Below are 13,220 nucleotides of genomic sequence, written 5' to 3'. Positions count from 1 at the left end.
TGAAGATGTTGAGCTGCGATGTCTGTGTTCTAAGAACCGGGTTTTTAATGGTCGTTCCGTTTCCCCAATGTATGATTCGGTGCACCCTCGTTGAACCGTGATGGTGGCAGGTTTCGCCTTCCTGCCATTTATGATTCGCTGCTACCTGACGTCATCCGACGACTTCCGGATTAGTCAGCGAATCATTTCATCTGAAGAAGGTCGGAGTGCTCGACCGAAAATTTATGGTGAGTCCCTTCTTTGTGTTGGAACAAAGTTTAAACTTTTGCAATATGTTCATTGTGTGTACTAAATCTACTTCTAAAATACATTAGATGTGCATGTGCAAGCTGAGTGTTAGATGTAAATATCATTGGGGTTAAGTTAGTTGTATCCTTTCATGGATAAAGCAGAGACTCACAAGTCAGCATCAGTCCCACTGGTCTCCTCTGTAACACTGTCTTCAGGTAGCTGTGGACAGGACAGAATAAAAATTTGTGGCCATGATATCTAGTACTAGTATTCAGGATCAAGAAAAAGCCTTTGACAAATTTCTTTTCTATATGCTTAGAGTCCAAACAATCCCAGCATATTTAAATAGTGTGATGAATACCCTAAGCCTGACAGCACACGGTGAAATGATTTGTATTTACTATGGCTATTTCAAAGAGCATGTTGCATGAAGACTTACAGGTCCCCTGAGCTCCACTAGTTCCTCCTTCAGCCGCTGGATGAGGTTGTCCTTGGACAGCAGGTCCATGTGGAGATGTTCATTAAACTGCATCAGTTCACCATGCATCTCTGCCACCTGGATACATTCAACATAATTTTACATGTAACGATAGTTCACCTTTATCCGTTGTTTTAAAAAACAAGGTATTTACTTAGGGATGTTAAAAGTCAACGGTTGGTGGTTTCAAATTGCAATATTTTTTTCAAATCAGTTTGAAGCCACAGTCCGTTGACTTGACATAACAATTACCCTGTTTCTAAAAACAACAAATATACAGTGTAGGTTACCCCATGGATAAAGGTTAACTAGTGTTACTGCATTGTTCTCATAAATACATTTGTACATATACATGGAACCTGGGATAGAAGGCTTCTATATCATGTATATGATGGTGTCGAGACCAAACATACAAACAATATACTGTCAAGTGTACTTCAGATGATATAAAAGTCAGACTTAACTGAGACTATAACTATACACAAGAACCTCCCTACTTTACAGTAAAGCCATTGATAACAACACATGTGATACCAGACCTGGATGAGTTTCTCCTTGTACTGTGCAGCCTCCTCACTGTAGTCTACAGTTCCCTCAGGAGGAGGGGGAGGGGGGGGCGGCTGTTCATCCTCCTGGACCTTCACTAGTCCTGCTAGAACTGGAAAGTGCAAAACGTGGTTCAATCCTTATATGGCTTTCATGACTTTCATTACCACTTTTGAGATCATAAGTGTATCATATGTACTATTACATACATTTGACATGACAGTAAAGTAGCTATTGCTATTAGCAGATGTTCCAGTGACACAAGTTTGACCAATTAACAAATCGGGTGTCTTTGGACATCTGTCCACAGTTTGGACAGCTTAGTATAATTGAATAAATATTTTAAAGAATTAACACTTGGACAATTAGAATTAACGTAAATTCTGTTGAAAGAAACAGTGGAAGATTATCTTCCTATGATAATGTACAAATATACCAACAAGCAGACATCATACTATTGAAAATACATGCAGCAAACCAAGATCTACATGTAGAGTGCTGTACTTACTCTCAGTTCCTTGTGCCCCTTTCCTCTTCAGCATCTGTACAGCCCCTACGTACTTCTTTAGCTGATGCTTCAGGACTTCATTCTCTCTTAAAGAGGCAAAAGAAAAAAAAGAAAAATGTTCAACTTCTTCCTAATGCTATAACCTTAATCAAATGTCAGCTATTCTCCATACATGTACATGTAGTTTACAAACACGATAACATGCCATTAAAATTTCTGAACTGCCCTACCTGGTTAGAGCTTGTATCTTGGTTGTGCTTCTCTCCTGTTGCAAACTGTGCTTCTTCTTTAGTTCCTCTGTTTCCACTCTTAACCTTGCTGAGTTCTCCATTTCTGCATCAAGCAAACTCCTCATGGACCTTCCCAAACAATGAAAGCTCATTAGGTTTGTGTCAGCACATAGACTGAATATCACATTGAAATGTTAACAGTTATTGGAGATGTAAAATTCACAAAACTGTTTTTACCTGTTTTGTTCCTCTACTTCGTCTTTTCTTAACATCATGGCCACGACAGCTTGCTTCAACTCACCTGAAGATGAAGAGAAAGAAAATAGACAAAATCAAAATCAACTTCATCTTACCAATAGATGGCCAAAGGTTTCTACATTGGAATATGTCTGTGACTTGTCCATTTTTTTGCATAATACATGTACAATGTTTAACCTTGGCGCATGTATGGTGGCTTGTACTTAAAGTCTCATGTACCTCGGTTGAAGGTTCATGCTACCACAATTGAGTCAAAGAGCATTCTAATAAAAAATTATCTACCACACAGAGCAACTATAGCCTGCGACGTCCTAAACAACCGACCCCCTCTTTCAGTAGAACGAATAGGCACGCCCAGTCTTTCATGCCCCGTGCACTGAAACTCTACTCAAAGAGCTGTACAGTATAGCAGATTTTATAATGTATGTGCTATCTGAATTTTATTGAAAATTGTATTTTAAGTGATTTTAATCCTACCTGTGTATTATCTTGCATTATACGGTCTTAATGTGCAGCGCCCTTGTGGGCCAACAGATTTCATGCGCCTGTTTGTACAGTGCACGTGCAAGTTGGACTCAAATAAAACTGAACTGAACTGAACTGAATTAGGGAAGGAAAAAACGGCTAATCCAGCAAACTTCTGTCTGCTTATTGTAGACTTATTGTAGTAGATTCTATACAAACAAAGGTCCCTCACTTGTTGACATGGTTTCATGTCTAGGCGATGCTGGTAACGTAGCAACACTGCCATCTCCTTGTGTTCTCACTGAACTGTAAAATGGAAAGATACTTCCAGTGTCATTGCAACACAATGTAATCTTTGAATTATTCATCTTAGACTTACATGTATCAGGGATTTAGGCAGTGTCTATTAGAATGGTGGAAAGGAATTTGACATAGTGTTATATTTACTTACCATTATTAAGTATGACATGACATTGTGCAATTGATTATGCATACAGAAAGAAGAAACAAGTAGAAGGAAGAGATGTTTGTAGATTTTTAACACACCTGGTGTGGATGTGTGTAGGCAGGTGTGCTGAAGATGGAAGTCTGAGGGAAGAAACACAAAAACTGAACCACCAGCTAAGACAGGATATTGTTCTGATCTAAATAGGCCTTGTGTGCTAACTTATTTCTGACTTTACATACATGTACACATACAGGGCTCGAAATACTGGGTGTATGTGCACCCAGGTGCACCCAAAATTGGAGCTGTGCACCCAATCATTTTCTGTGGGTGCACAGGGTGCACCCAAATATTTTCTTAGATTTATGTATGTAAAGATATCAAGTATGCTAGTATACATGTATATCATAGTCTTGACATCTAAGTGTTGGAAAGATAATAAAAATGTCTGTCATGGTACTTGTTTAAGAATTTGAAAGCTTGTAACTAAGTTTTGTTATTAGGTTTTCTGACATTCTACTTAAATCTAAGTGGTGCACCCCAAAATTTTTTGGTGCACCCAATTGTTTTAGCTGGGTGCACCAGTGCACCTGATCCCAAAAATAAATTTCGAGCCCTGACATACAATAATTAGGTAGGTAGGTAGGACACACACACTATAGATACCTCTGCTTGCAGATTACATTTACCAACAAAAAAGTTGTTTGTGAAGGGTGAAGAAATGAAAACAGCAGCAGAAAGTGTTACACCAGCAAGTGGACACCATATCATGTAGTTTGTGTCTATGAAATTCAATGTATGATACATGGGACTCCACTAACCTGATGTCCAGGCCTTGTTGTGCCAGTGCCACTGCCATGGCTGCACTCTCCATGTCTGCTCCATAGTGTGGGAGGGAATCCGATCGGGGAAACGACTCTGGCCTGGTGTGGGACTCTGACATTGTCTCTGCAATTCATTTCACATAGAATGATGATCATCATTGGTAATACTGTTCAACATACAACTACTTAGACCTACACATTTTGTACATGTACAAGATGTCATTCTGTAGGCTATTACACTCAGTACTCAATAAGTACAGATGACAGTGAACCAAATAAGTTCTGACAAACTGAGAACAGAGTCAGATATCTTGGCAAATCATGTTCAGTTACCTGAGGATGTGGTAAAGTCGTCTTCCACAGTCACAGGAAACAGATCTGTAGCCTCACCCGTCCTCTCTTCACCGTACAACATGAGATTACCAGAACCATTATCAGACGACCTCCTGATATCCTCCCCCATGCTGTCCTCATCGTAAGACTGGGAGTCTCCCAGATCCTTGGAGCCCCCCGTACTGAAGGACCACCTCGGTGCTGACGGACTCTCCGACATTTCTTGGGAGGAAACTTCCTTCAGCTTCTTGCTAATGTAATCCGTCTCCTCTTCCAGGGCATGCTGGTACTTCATCATTGATGAATCGTACGGCGTAGGAGGCGGGGTCTTGACTGGGAAGGACGTGGAGAGGGTTTGCGGTGCCCCGGCGGTCATCCCTTCATCCTCCCCTTGCTCCATCGACATCGCGTTCAGTCTAGCGTTCATGTAGTCCGAGCCATCTAGAAGTTGACTTTGGTAGGTCAACATTGCTGAATCATATGGAGTAGGGGGAGGAGTCTTTGTAGGGAAGGAAGAAGACAAATAAGATAGGTCGGGGCTGTCACTAGGATAGCTCCTTGCTAGATGTTGATTATCAGATTGTGTGATTGCTATAGGTGGGGACCCGGTTCCATAGTCAAGGCTTGGCTCTTTGAAAGCTCCTGAGCCTTCAGATGTTGAATGAGACTTGGAAGCATAGAAGGGGCTTGGAGGAGAGTCACTGTCAATAATGGTGGCCACTTTCTTTTTCTTCTTCTTCTTGTCTTTCTTTTTGTCTTTGCTGGATGATGTGTCTGTAAGAAAAAAATGTGTCCTACATTAAACTGTACATTACATACTAACAGAATCACTTAAATCTACTTGATTGGAACACTACTATTTATAATTAAAGCCCAATGTCACATACATGTACCATTGCCATCAAGTTCTGGTATCCAAAGCTACATAATTTTGTCTTGACATCACCATTGCAACCTTCCAAAACCATAGACATGGGATCTGAAGGTAGCAAATACACAGCCAAGTGTTTTTTTGCCTGGCTGACATTGTGCAAAGTAGAATGAGTCAGTATTGCTCTGAGGAAGATAACAGACAGTAAACATAACGTTGGCTAGGTGAATAACACTTGGTTTGTGTAGACATCATTATCCAGTCACACCTGTTGTTTTGATGACAATTGCCACTCATACCTAGACAAGTATGAAGGTCTTCAAAAGACACTTACATGTACCTCCACTGGGCACATCTAATGCATACACAGGCTGTGGTTCGTCCCCAGGTTTCTGACTGCTGACTCCGCTGGTGACATTCCCCACCATGGTGGCCAGGGGCTCCAGTAGGGAGGTGGCAGAGGCCTGCTTTACTGTGTTCAGTTCTGACTTGTCTATATTGATGGCAAACAGTATAGAACCCAGACCTAGGGGAAAACAACAGGTGTGCAGAATGGGAGTTAAGTACATGTAGGACTGTTACAACACTATCCTCTTATTTCATTCTATTTGAATCATTTTCATTATAGAAGGCAAAACTTATGATTTGGAAAAAGGATGTACTGGTAACAATATTGGAGGTTTAAAGAAATGCTCTTATCATCAATGAAACATAAGTGATGTATGCTAACCAATGCAAATCAGGGAAATCTGTCAGAAATCAGGTGGAAAATCACATAAAAATACTAAAAGGCAAGTATCTTAGGAATAAGATGATCAAGTTTTTGCATTGCAAGTGTTATATCATATATTCTGAACATTCAGTAATGTCCTACTGTTACAGTAGTAGATATGATTATCTAGATATCTAGATATACAGTACAAATGCTAGTGTTGTTTACCTGCTGCCATATTAGGGAGCATGCTGGATCTCTCATCATCAAGGACAAAGGCCCAGTCATCATAGTGTTGTCTGGAATCAAGTATTGGACAATGTTAGACCATCCTTACTGTTCCTTCTTATTCTGTCAATACATAATCATCACTTGTATTAGACATGGTGAGCTTCTGCTATAAAATTATCAGGCTTAAAATCAAGAAATAAGTTGTAGACGTTCGCTGATGCTTTAGGAAAATGAATTACAGTTACATAGGTGTATAGAACATTTAGACTTGTTATCCAATTTATATGCTAATACTGAAGTCACACTAGTCGCTACTATGTCAAGCTTCATTCTCAATCTGAGGTTACCCACTTTTCTGAAGTCAACAATAATATTCTAACCATCACTCCTTAAAACTGTAACAGTACTTCATAGTCATCAAAGACTCCCCTATACAAATAACATTCATCACAAGTACCTGAGTAGATTAGTGTCTCCCAGTAAGGAATGCAGGTATCTCTCCAGCGAGTGTTCATTCAGGGCTGACCTGAGCCATGCCCTGCCCCGCCCTGCGTCCGTGGTAACCTGCTGTAACATCAGGTACCGCTGTAGCTCGTGTTTGTTCAGATGTTCTCTCAGACATTGCCAGAACACTAGGGTGGGGAGGGTTGATAATGGTTAATTTTCCTTCAAAACTGAAAGAACTCTGTTAAGGATAAGGTTTTGCAGAAACTGTGGTGAACTGGCTACGGCACACTAGGCAGTCAGACTAATATTAATAACTTTATTTGCTCACGTGGGTTTTAATGCCACCTACGTGGAATGATTGTAAGAAGCACACAATGTGGTCTGTCATGTGTGAAGCCTAGAGTCAAGCTTGAGTTAGTTTGGTATGCTCCCAACACTCACTACTCTGCAGAGTGTAGACTGATAGGAGAGGACCACATGGCTGGACTCCAGGCTAGCTTGACTAAAATTGTACTCCTAGCGGCATGTCTTACAGTTGCCACCACCTACATTGTAGGAGAGGAGGGGGTCATTAACCCCAGCCAGCGAGATATTGTGTAAACACAGGCTAGATCCCAGACACACGTGTGTGTCCATGTGCTGGTTTGGAGGATTACAGTTTTTAAACATGTTTGTCTCATACAATGATGTTATAACATTCCTTCCCGAATATTGGCATACAATCTTTTAGAACTGATCTAATTTACTATATAAAATGATGCTTGGAAAATCTACTCTCTACAAATGTATACTATCCTAATGTTACTTAATAGGGCTTTAAATGGGTCAAATTTTTTACCAACTTTCATTCACAAAATTTAGAAATAACTTATGAAGCAAACTAAGGTACAAAACCATAACAAGATATTTCACTAACCTGGTTCTGTTTCACCTTTCATGTTGATACCTGTCACTTGTTGTGTTACCTGTCTGAAAAGGAGATCATACAAAGTCATGTAAGTCAATAGTACAATACAAAATGCTGAGGAAACAAAAGTGGCTGACATTTGCAGTCAATCAGTGCAATGTGTAACTGATAAAAACTTACTTGATTGCTGCTAGTCCCTTGGCTCTCTTCATCCCATGTTGAAGCACTGTTTCAAACTGGTTCAACAAGCACACAACCCTGGGCAAAAACAGAATAGCCATGTACTTTATTTGTACATTGTTAAACACAAAAGCAAAGAAGAAGATGAAGTTCAGTTTCAACATATCAAATATAAAACATTATATTGCAAAATTGTAATTAACAACCACATTATTACAGGGCATGATATGTCTTGATGTTGCAGATTTCTCTCTGCAAAAGTACTTTGTCAGCTTTATTCACAGTTTGTTGAAAGCAAAATAAAGATATTGTTGCACTCCAAGCTACCATTTTACCACATGAACCAATCTCTATATACCTGCTACAAGAAAATACCATATCTACATTATATGCAAACTTGCATGCTTAATCTGTTTTTTTGCTTTGAATTGAATCATTGTTTGCAGATACAGTTATTCAACACAGGGCTACTGGGAGACCAATGTATGTGTCTTATAATTTGTAGAGAGATAATGGCATTTGCCTAAAGGTGCATTTGATAGCGAAATCAGAATTAGTATCTGTAAAATAGCCCTTTGTTGTAGCACACCAGCTATGCAGGTACATGTAGTGTAGCAGTGGCTGGTTATATAACACTGAACAACCTGTCAAAGCTAACCTTTGCACATCTACCTGTACAAATGTATTACCTTAGCGTCATTTTAAGCTGTGTGTATGCCCCTAGCCCTACTGTACTTGGTGGCAATGAGTTCCACACTCTAATAGTAGTAATAATAGTAATAGTCTAATAGTAATAGAGGATTGCCTCCACCCACCTGCTGTCACCGTCTGTGGCCAGCTCTGTCCTGCCACCAAACCTGATCTGACACTGCAGGGAAAAAGGGGAGTTTCCTTATTAAAAGATCAGAACTCCTGAACTGAAGAGTAACGAAAACATTTGTAAAATAAATCTAAAAAAAAAAACAGCCATTGCACATGAAATGTATCATCTATAATATTATATGATACAATTTTACTGTAGCACAAAGGAATGCAAGAAAAAAGCAAAACTATATTGATAATGTCTAAACTACCTGTTTGACTCCATCCAGAAGTCTGTCCAACAGGTTTTGGCGCTCGGTCTGATGAGGGTCTGCAGGTGCACCTAATGAATAATACAACAAAACAATAAAACATCAGCAGCTACCTTTTGTCTTCTACTCATGCTGGTAAACTTTAAGCTTACTGTCATTTCTTTAAGGCTGAAAAGGAGCAAAGACAACAAAATATCCAGGTCTGTAGGTCCATCTTATTCAAGATATCATTGCTTATACCCCAGTTATCATTAGGCCTGTATTCTAAAACATATATTAATGTTACATATCTAAAATGTATTTTAAACATATGACCTACCCATCCAATCCACATACATCAAGTTCATGGTGAATATAGGCCTTATGACATAAACTCTCTTCAAAGAATATTGTGATGAGAAGAAACTAAACAGGAACCAAGTACGAAGAGAACCGCAGTTCTTGAAGGCATTGTCAGAAAACTAAGTGATGTGGTGACCCAATTATGTAATAAGTAAAACACGTGAGTTTCACAAACCTATCAACACGTGTCCGTACACATGGGAAGAGCAAGCTGGACAAAGGTTAGGTACTTAGTATATACATACCTGACACTTCAAACAGTCTCAAAACAACTCAAATGCAAGCCACAGAATGTTTATTAAATGTGATGAAGTCCTACTGAAGTTTGTCTACTCAAACCGACTATTGCAAATACATTAACATCAAATAAACAAAATAAGGACAAGCAAATGCGCATTGTGGCCTATTGATTTTCATGATTTGATCAGACAATTCTTCTGTTCTGTTGACTACATGTGCTTGATGTGCCAGTTGTAAACAATATTCTTCCAAAACAAGATATCTTCTGAATCTTTTGCTTCTCATATAAGTTCTTTGTTTGCTTGTTCTTTCAATGAAAAATGACGTTATGCTTATGTATGCATATCTGACGACATATGCATAACGGTTACGTGCCCACAATTGCAACAATTTACTAGTGAATCCTAGTGGTGCTAATTAGATTTGAGCAACAGACTTCACATAATTAGGGCGTATTTCTGACCTGTCATCATTACGAATTTTTTAGTAGCCAATCTGTCTGGGTACAGAGTGACACTTGGGTCTAGTTTGAACAGCCAGCATGTAAACAGGACGCCGGTCCAAACAAGTGTGTCACAAGATCACATCACATGTTGACAAGCATCAGCAAAATCTACTCTGAATGCCGTCACTGAAGTCCACAAAACTCGGCAATCTACTGAGCGTATCTGAATAACACAAGGGTCAGACAATACATAAGGGAATCTGTCTTACCGCTCATAGTCTCTTCTTCCCGCTGACGCACTGCGATTCTTCAAAAAGGGAAGCAAAATTCTACATAAAAGAGATTTCTTCACTCCACTTCCATCGTTTCCTCTCCCCACTCAGCCAAAATACGGTCAGGTCATCTTGGATTACTCCACTCAGCAACTCCACTGCATAAGTAAAAATATTCGTCATGTGTCTCTATTTCAATGTATTTTCGATAAATAGTATAGTTTTGATAAGGTAAGATATTCTAAAAGCAATAATCATTCATCATATGATATGCATGAGGTACAAATATGCTTGCTTCAAATAAGCTATTCAAAACACCCCTATAAAAAATTGTAACATCCCAAAGGTCATTCATCCGGGAACTTCCTCTCTGCCTCCTTTTTCGCAAGGTAAGATTCCGAATGGGGATTGATGCAATATCGTCTTAAAATCCTTAGTCATCCTGCGTATTAAAACATCATATAAAGAATTTATTACCATCAACCGTTAGAATAGGAAATTTCAAAGCTATCTGAGTGTTTCTTGTTGGTTGGTTAAGTCATTTTTGTCTATTTTCTTACAGCAAAATGGGGCGCCGACCAGCCCGTTGGTAAGTAGCACACATACGTGTTCAGACGAAGGCTATGGATTTTTGTATCGATGCTGGCGTAATTTGTCACGTCCTTATAGTTATTCTTCTCGAACAGAATAAATTTATTATGAGTAGAATTGTGGAATAAGTTATTAAGTGGCCACTACGCGGCAAAGTGCCGGGGGTGGCCACTGGGGGTAGGCTTGTATGTAAAGAACCGCATAGCTCAACTGGCCGTGGTTTGTACATGAGTTACCTAAAGCTAAAAGTAAGTGCCGATTGCCAGTGTTAAGAAGAGTCAACCCATGATGGGTAACAATTTTATAGCGTTGTATGAACGTAAGATTATGTCAACTCCCATGTTTCCCAGTTTCATAGAACTTCGAAGCTAAAATAAACTCACCTGCAAAGTTTCATATCCAATTGATCTAATTTGTGCCTGTGCAAGTCATGATTATGCAAGAGTTGTCACTCCATGCCCACGATTTTTCTCCACTGACAAGTGTGAACTCTGTTTATAAGCCCTCTTGCAGATCAGAACACGTGTGGCAACAGGAATTCCAGGTAATATGTCAAAGGTAAAGGCCCATTAAGTTTAAGAAAACAAACCCTGTCAGGACATTGTTATTCAAATTGAAACAAATGTTGGAGACAAGGTAAAGTCCCTGTAAAAGAAAACAGCCCTTGTCTCAACCATTGTTTCAATGTCCACACCTGTGTTCTGATCTGTGAGAGGGTTTTTACACAGTGGACTTATCTGGAGAAAAAATTGTGGGCATGAACTACTAGTATGATGAAGTGACAACTCATCATCATGACTTGCATGGGTTCCACAACTTTTTAGAGAGAGAGTTAGAGGTTAGAGGGCTTATTGCCATACTAGATATTATATTGAAAAATTTGTTGGACAGTGATTACCTAACATCCACACAATTTGCATTTGCAGCTATCGCTATTGCAAGAACAAGCCGTATCCCAAGTCACGGTTCTGCCGTGGTGTGCCAGGTAAGGTCTATATGAAATCTGTGTTACGTTGCAAGCAGATTCCTTTGTATAATTTGCAATGCAAGCTTTCAGTCCGTCCATTTCAGTCATCTTAAAGCTTGTAACATACATGTACAGATATAGATGTTCAGTAGATGTGAATAGTAGTAACTTTGCGGCAAATATTGCCTAAAGGAGTGAAATGTACAAGACAGTTCTATGATGATTATCAACAAACACCATCTTTCGGCTGACTCACAGTGATGGATCACCTTGTATAACTGAGAACTGTCAAACACCTTCCACTCCTATCTTTGAGAAGATGAAACTTTTTATGGTACGTGCAAATGATGCAATGTTACCTGCAAACAAGGTCCAAAGTGTATCTCAAATTATAAATTATAGCACTTGTTGGGTTAGAGATCCCTGAAACTCTTGACGGCCGTCTCTTTTACCTTCTCTGCTCTTTTTTCTGCCAGTCTCTTGGACTTTCTAGTCATAGTTCTTACCTCTTGTGCGTATTCAAAGACTCTAATCTAAATATCTCCTTTTGCAGTTCAGCCATCTTTATTTGAGTTTCCAACTCTGTCCCTTTCTCCTCCCATATCCGTCCCCTATCAAAGCTGTCATCAGTCTACCTTAGTTTTGAGAAGTTGTTTATCTCATCTATTCTCCTCTTCCCCAGAACCTGTCTATACAGTTCTGGGTTCTGCTTCATTGTCTCCTGAAGTTCCAGCAGTGCCTGTCTGGTAGCCTCTGACCCCTGTTGTTCATACTCTTCAGCTGTTTGCTGGTTACTACCGTAGTGTGCACCCTGGGTCAAACTCATCTAGAAGCTCCATCCAGAAACCTGAAAGATTTGCACAGGAGCAGCATCAACAAACTTCTATTTTTACAGTGGTGTTACATTAACGTTTTGATTTTCCTCCAGACCCCAAGATTCGTATCTTTGACCTGGGCAGGAAGAAGGCGAAGGTTGACGAGTTCCCACTATGTATCCATCTGGTGTCTGATGAGTATGAACAGGTAAGCCTTCTGATAACTGTTAAATGCTCAAACAGGGCAAGTTTTATCCTCTGAAACAAATGATTGAGTACATGATTGATTTCTCTTTGTCTGATGAGCAAAATCTTTAATGTAGACAGGATAACGGAGGCTGGGTTTGTATTACTAAGTTGTGTTTTGTTATGACATAGTATGGAATGTTTGAGATATCAGAAATTAAGTAAAGAAAGCTATATATTGCATGTTGAGAGATACTACTATTGATAGATGGCCTGATGCTTGGCTATGAAAGAGCTTAACAGGGCTTCTATATTTGTTCTCCCCAGGTGTCCTCCGAAGCTCTTGAGGCGGGGCGTATCTGCTGTAATAAGTACCTTGTGAAGCATTGCGGCAAGGACGCCTTCCACATCCGCATCCGTGTGCACCCCTTCCACGTCATCCGCATCAACAAAATGTTGTCGTGTGCTGGGGCTGATAGGTCAGTTCTGAACTAAGGTTCTTGTACAGTATTTTAATGTTTACAAGTATACTGAAAGTCACTTCTAAGTTCAAAGGGATATTCTTTTTGGTAAAGCATAAAAGTGGCCTCATGTCTCTTAAGGGATGAAGAGGATGGAGTGTT

At 39.6% G+C, this 13,220-nt stretch overlaps 2 protein-coding genes across 3 annotated transcripts in view; one reads left to right on the top strand and one right to left on the bottom strand.

Annotated features, from left to right (window-relative positions):
• LOC118428779 (sorting nexin-29-like) overlaps positions 1-10,214 on the bottom strand; it is a 15,207-nt gene extending 4,993 nt beyond the window's left edge. Inside the window, exons 1-18 of one of the 2 annotated variants that reach the window (XM_035838977.1) lie at positions 10,036-10,214; positions 8,740-8,810; positions 8,482-8,534; positions 7,667-7,744; positions 7,496-7,548; positions 6,590-6,764; positions 6,130-6,200; positions 5,530-5,715; positions 4,319-5,092; positions 3,983-4,109; positions 3,263-3,304; positions 2,949-3,022; positions 2,231-2,294; positions 1,994-2,122; positions 1,764-1,849; positions 1,249-1,367; positions 671-787; positions 401-450 (exon numbers count right to left, since the gene is read on the bottom strand). In XM_035838977.1, the coding sequence (XP_035694870.1) occupies positions 401-450; positions 671-787; positions 1,249-1,367; positions 1,764-1,849; positions 1,994-2,122; positions 2,231-2,294; positions 2,949-3,022; positions 3,263-3,304; positions 3,983-4,109; positions 4,319-5,092; positions 5,530-5,715; positions 6,130-6,200; positions 6,590-6,764; positions 7,496-7,548; positions 7,667-7,744; positions 8,482-8,534; positions 8,740-8,810; positions 10,036-10,042 (2,276 nt within the window). In that variant the 5' untranslated portion in view covers positions 10,043-10,214. The remainder of the gene's footprint in view (positions 1-400; positions 451-670; positions 788-1,248; positions 1,368-1,763; positions 1,850-1,993; positions 2,123-2,230; positions 2,295-2,948; positions 3,023-3,262; positions 3,305-3,982; positions 4,110-4,318; positions 5,093-5,529; positions 5,716-6,129; positions 6,201-6,589; positions 6,765-7,495; positions 7,549-7,666; positions 7,745-8,481; positions 8,535-8,739; positions 8,811-10,035) is intronic. The other variant, XM_035838978.1, reaches the window with a different exon arrangement.
• A 129-nt stretch (positions 10,215-10,343) lies between these two features.
• Positions 10,344-13,220, top strand: part of LOC118428781 (60S ribosomal protein L10-like) — a 3,895-nt gene continuing 1,018 nt past the window's right edge. Inside the window, exons 1-5 of the mRNA XM_035838979.1 lie at positions 10,344-10,427; positions 10,601-10,627; positions 11,556-11,614; positions 12,525-12,619; positions 12,925-13,076. Of these exons, the coding sequence (XP_035694872.1) occupies positions 10,605-10,627; positions 11,556-11,614; positions 12,525-12,619; positions 12,925-13,076 (329 nt within the window). The 5' untranslated portion in view covers positions 10,344-10,427; positions 10,601-10,604. The remainder of the gene's footprint in view (positions 10,428-10,600; positions 10,628-11,555; positions 11,615-12,524; positions 12,620-12,924; positions 13,077-13,220) is intronic.

The sequence above is a fragment of the Branchiostoma floridae genome, chromosome 13, assembly GCF_000003815.2.
Source record: "Branchiostoma floridae strain S238N-H82 chromosome 13, Bfl_VNyyK, whole genome shotgun sequence".
Classification (NCBI taxonomy): domain Eukaryota; kingdom Metazoa; phylum Chordata; class Leptocardii; order Amphioxiformes; family Branchiostomatidae; genus Branchiostoma; species Branchiostoma floridae.
This window is presented reverse-complemented; position numbering and strand designations above follow the sequence as displayed.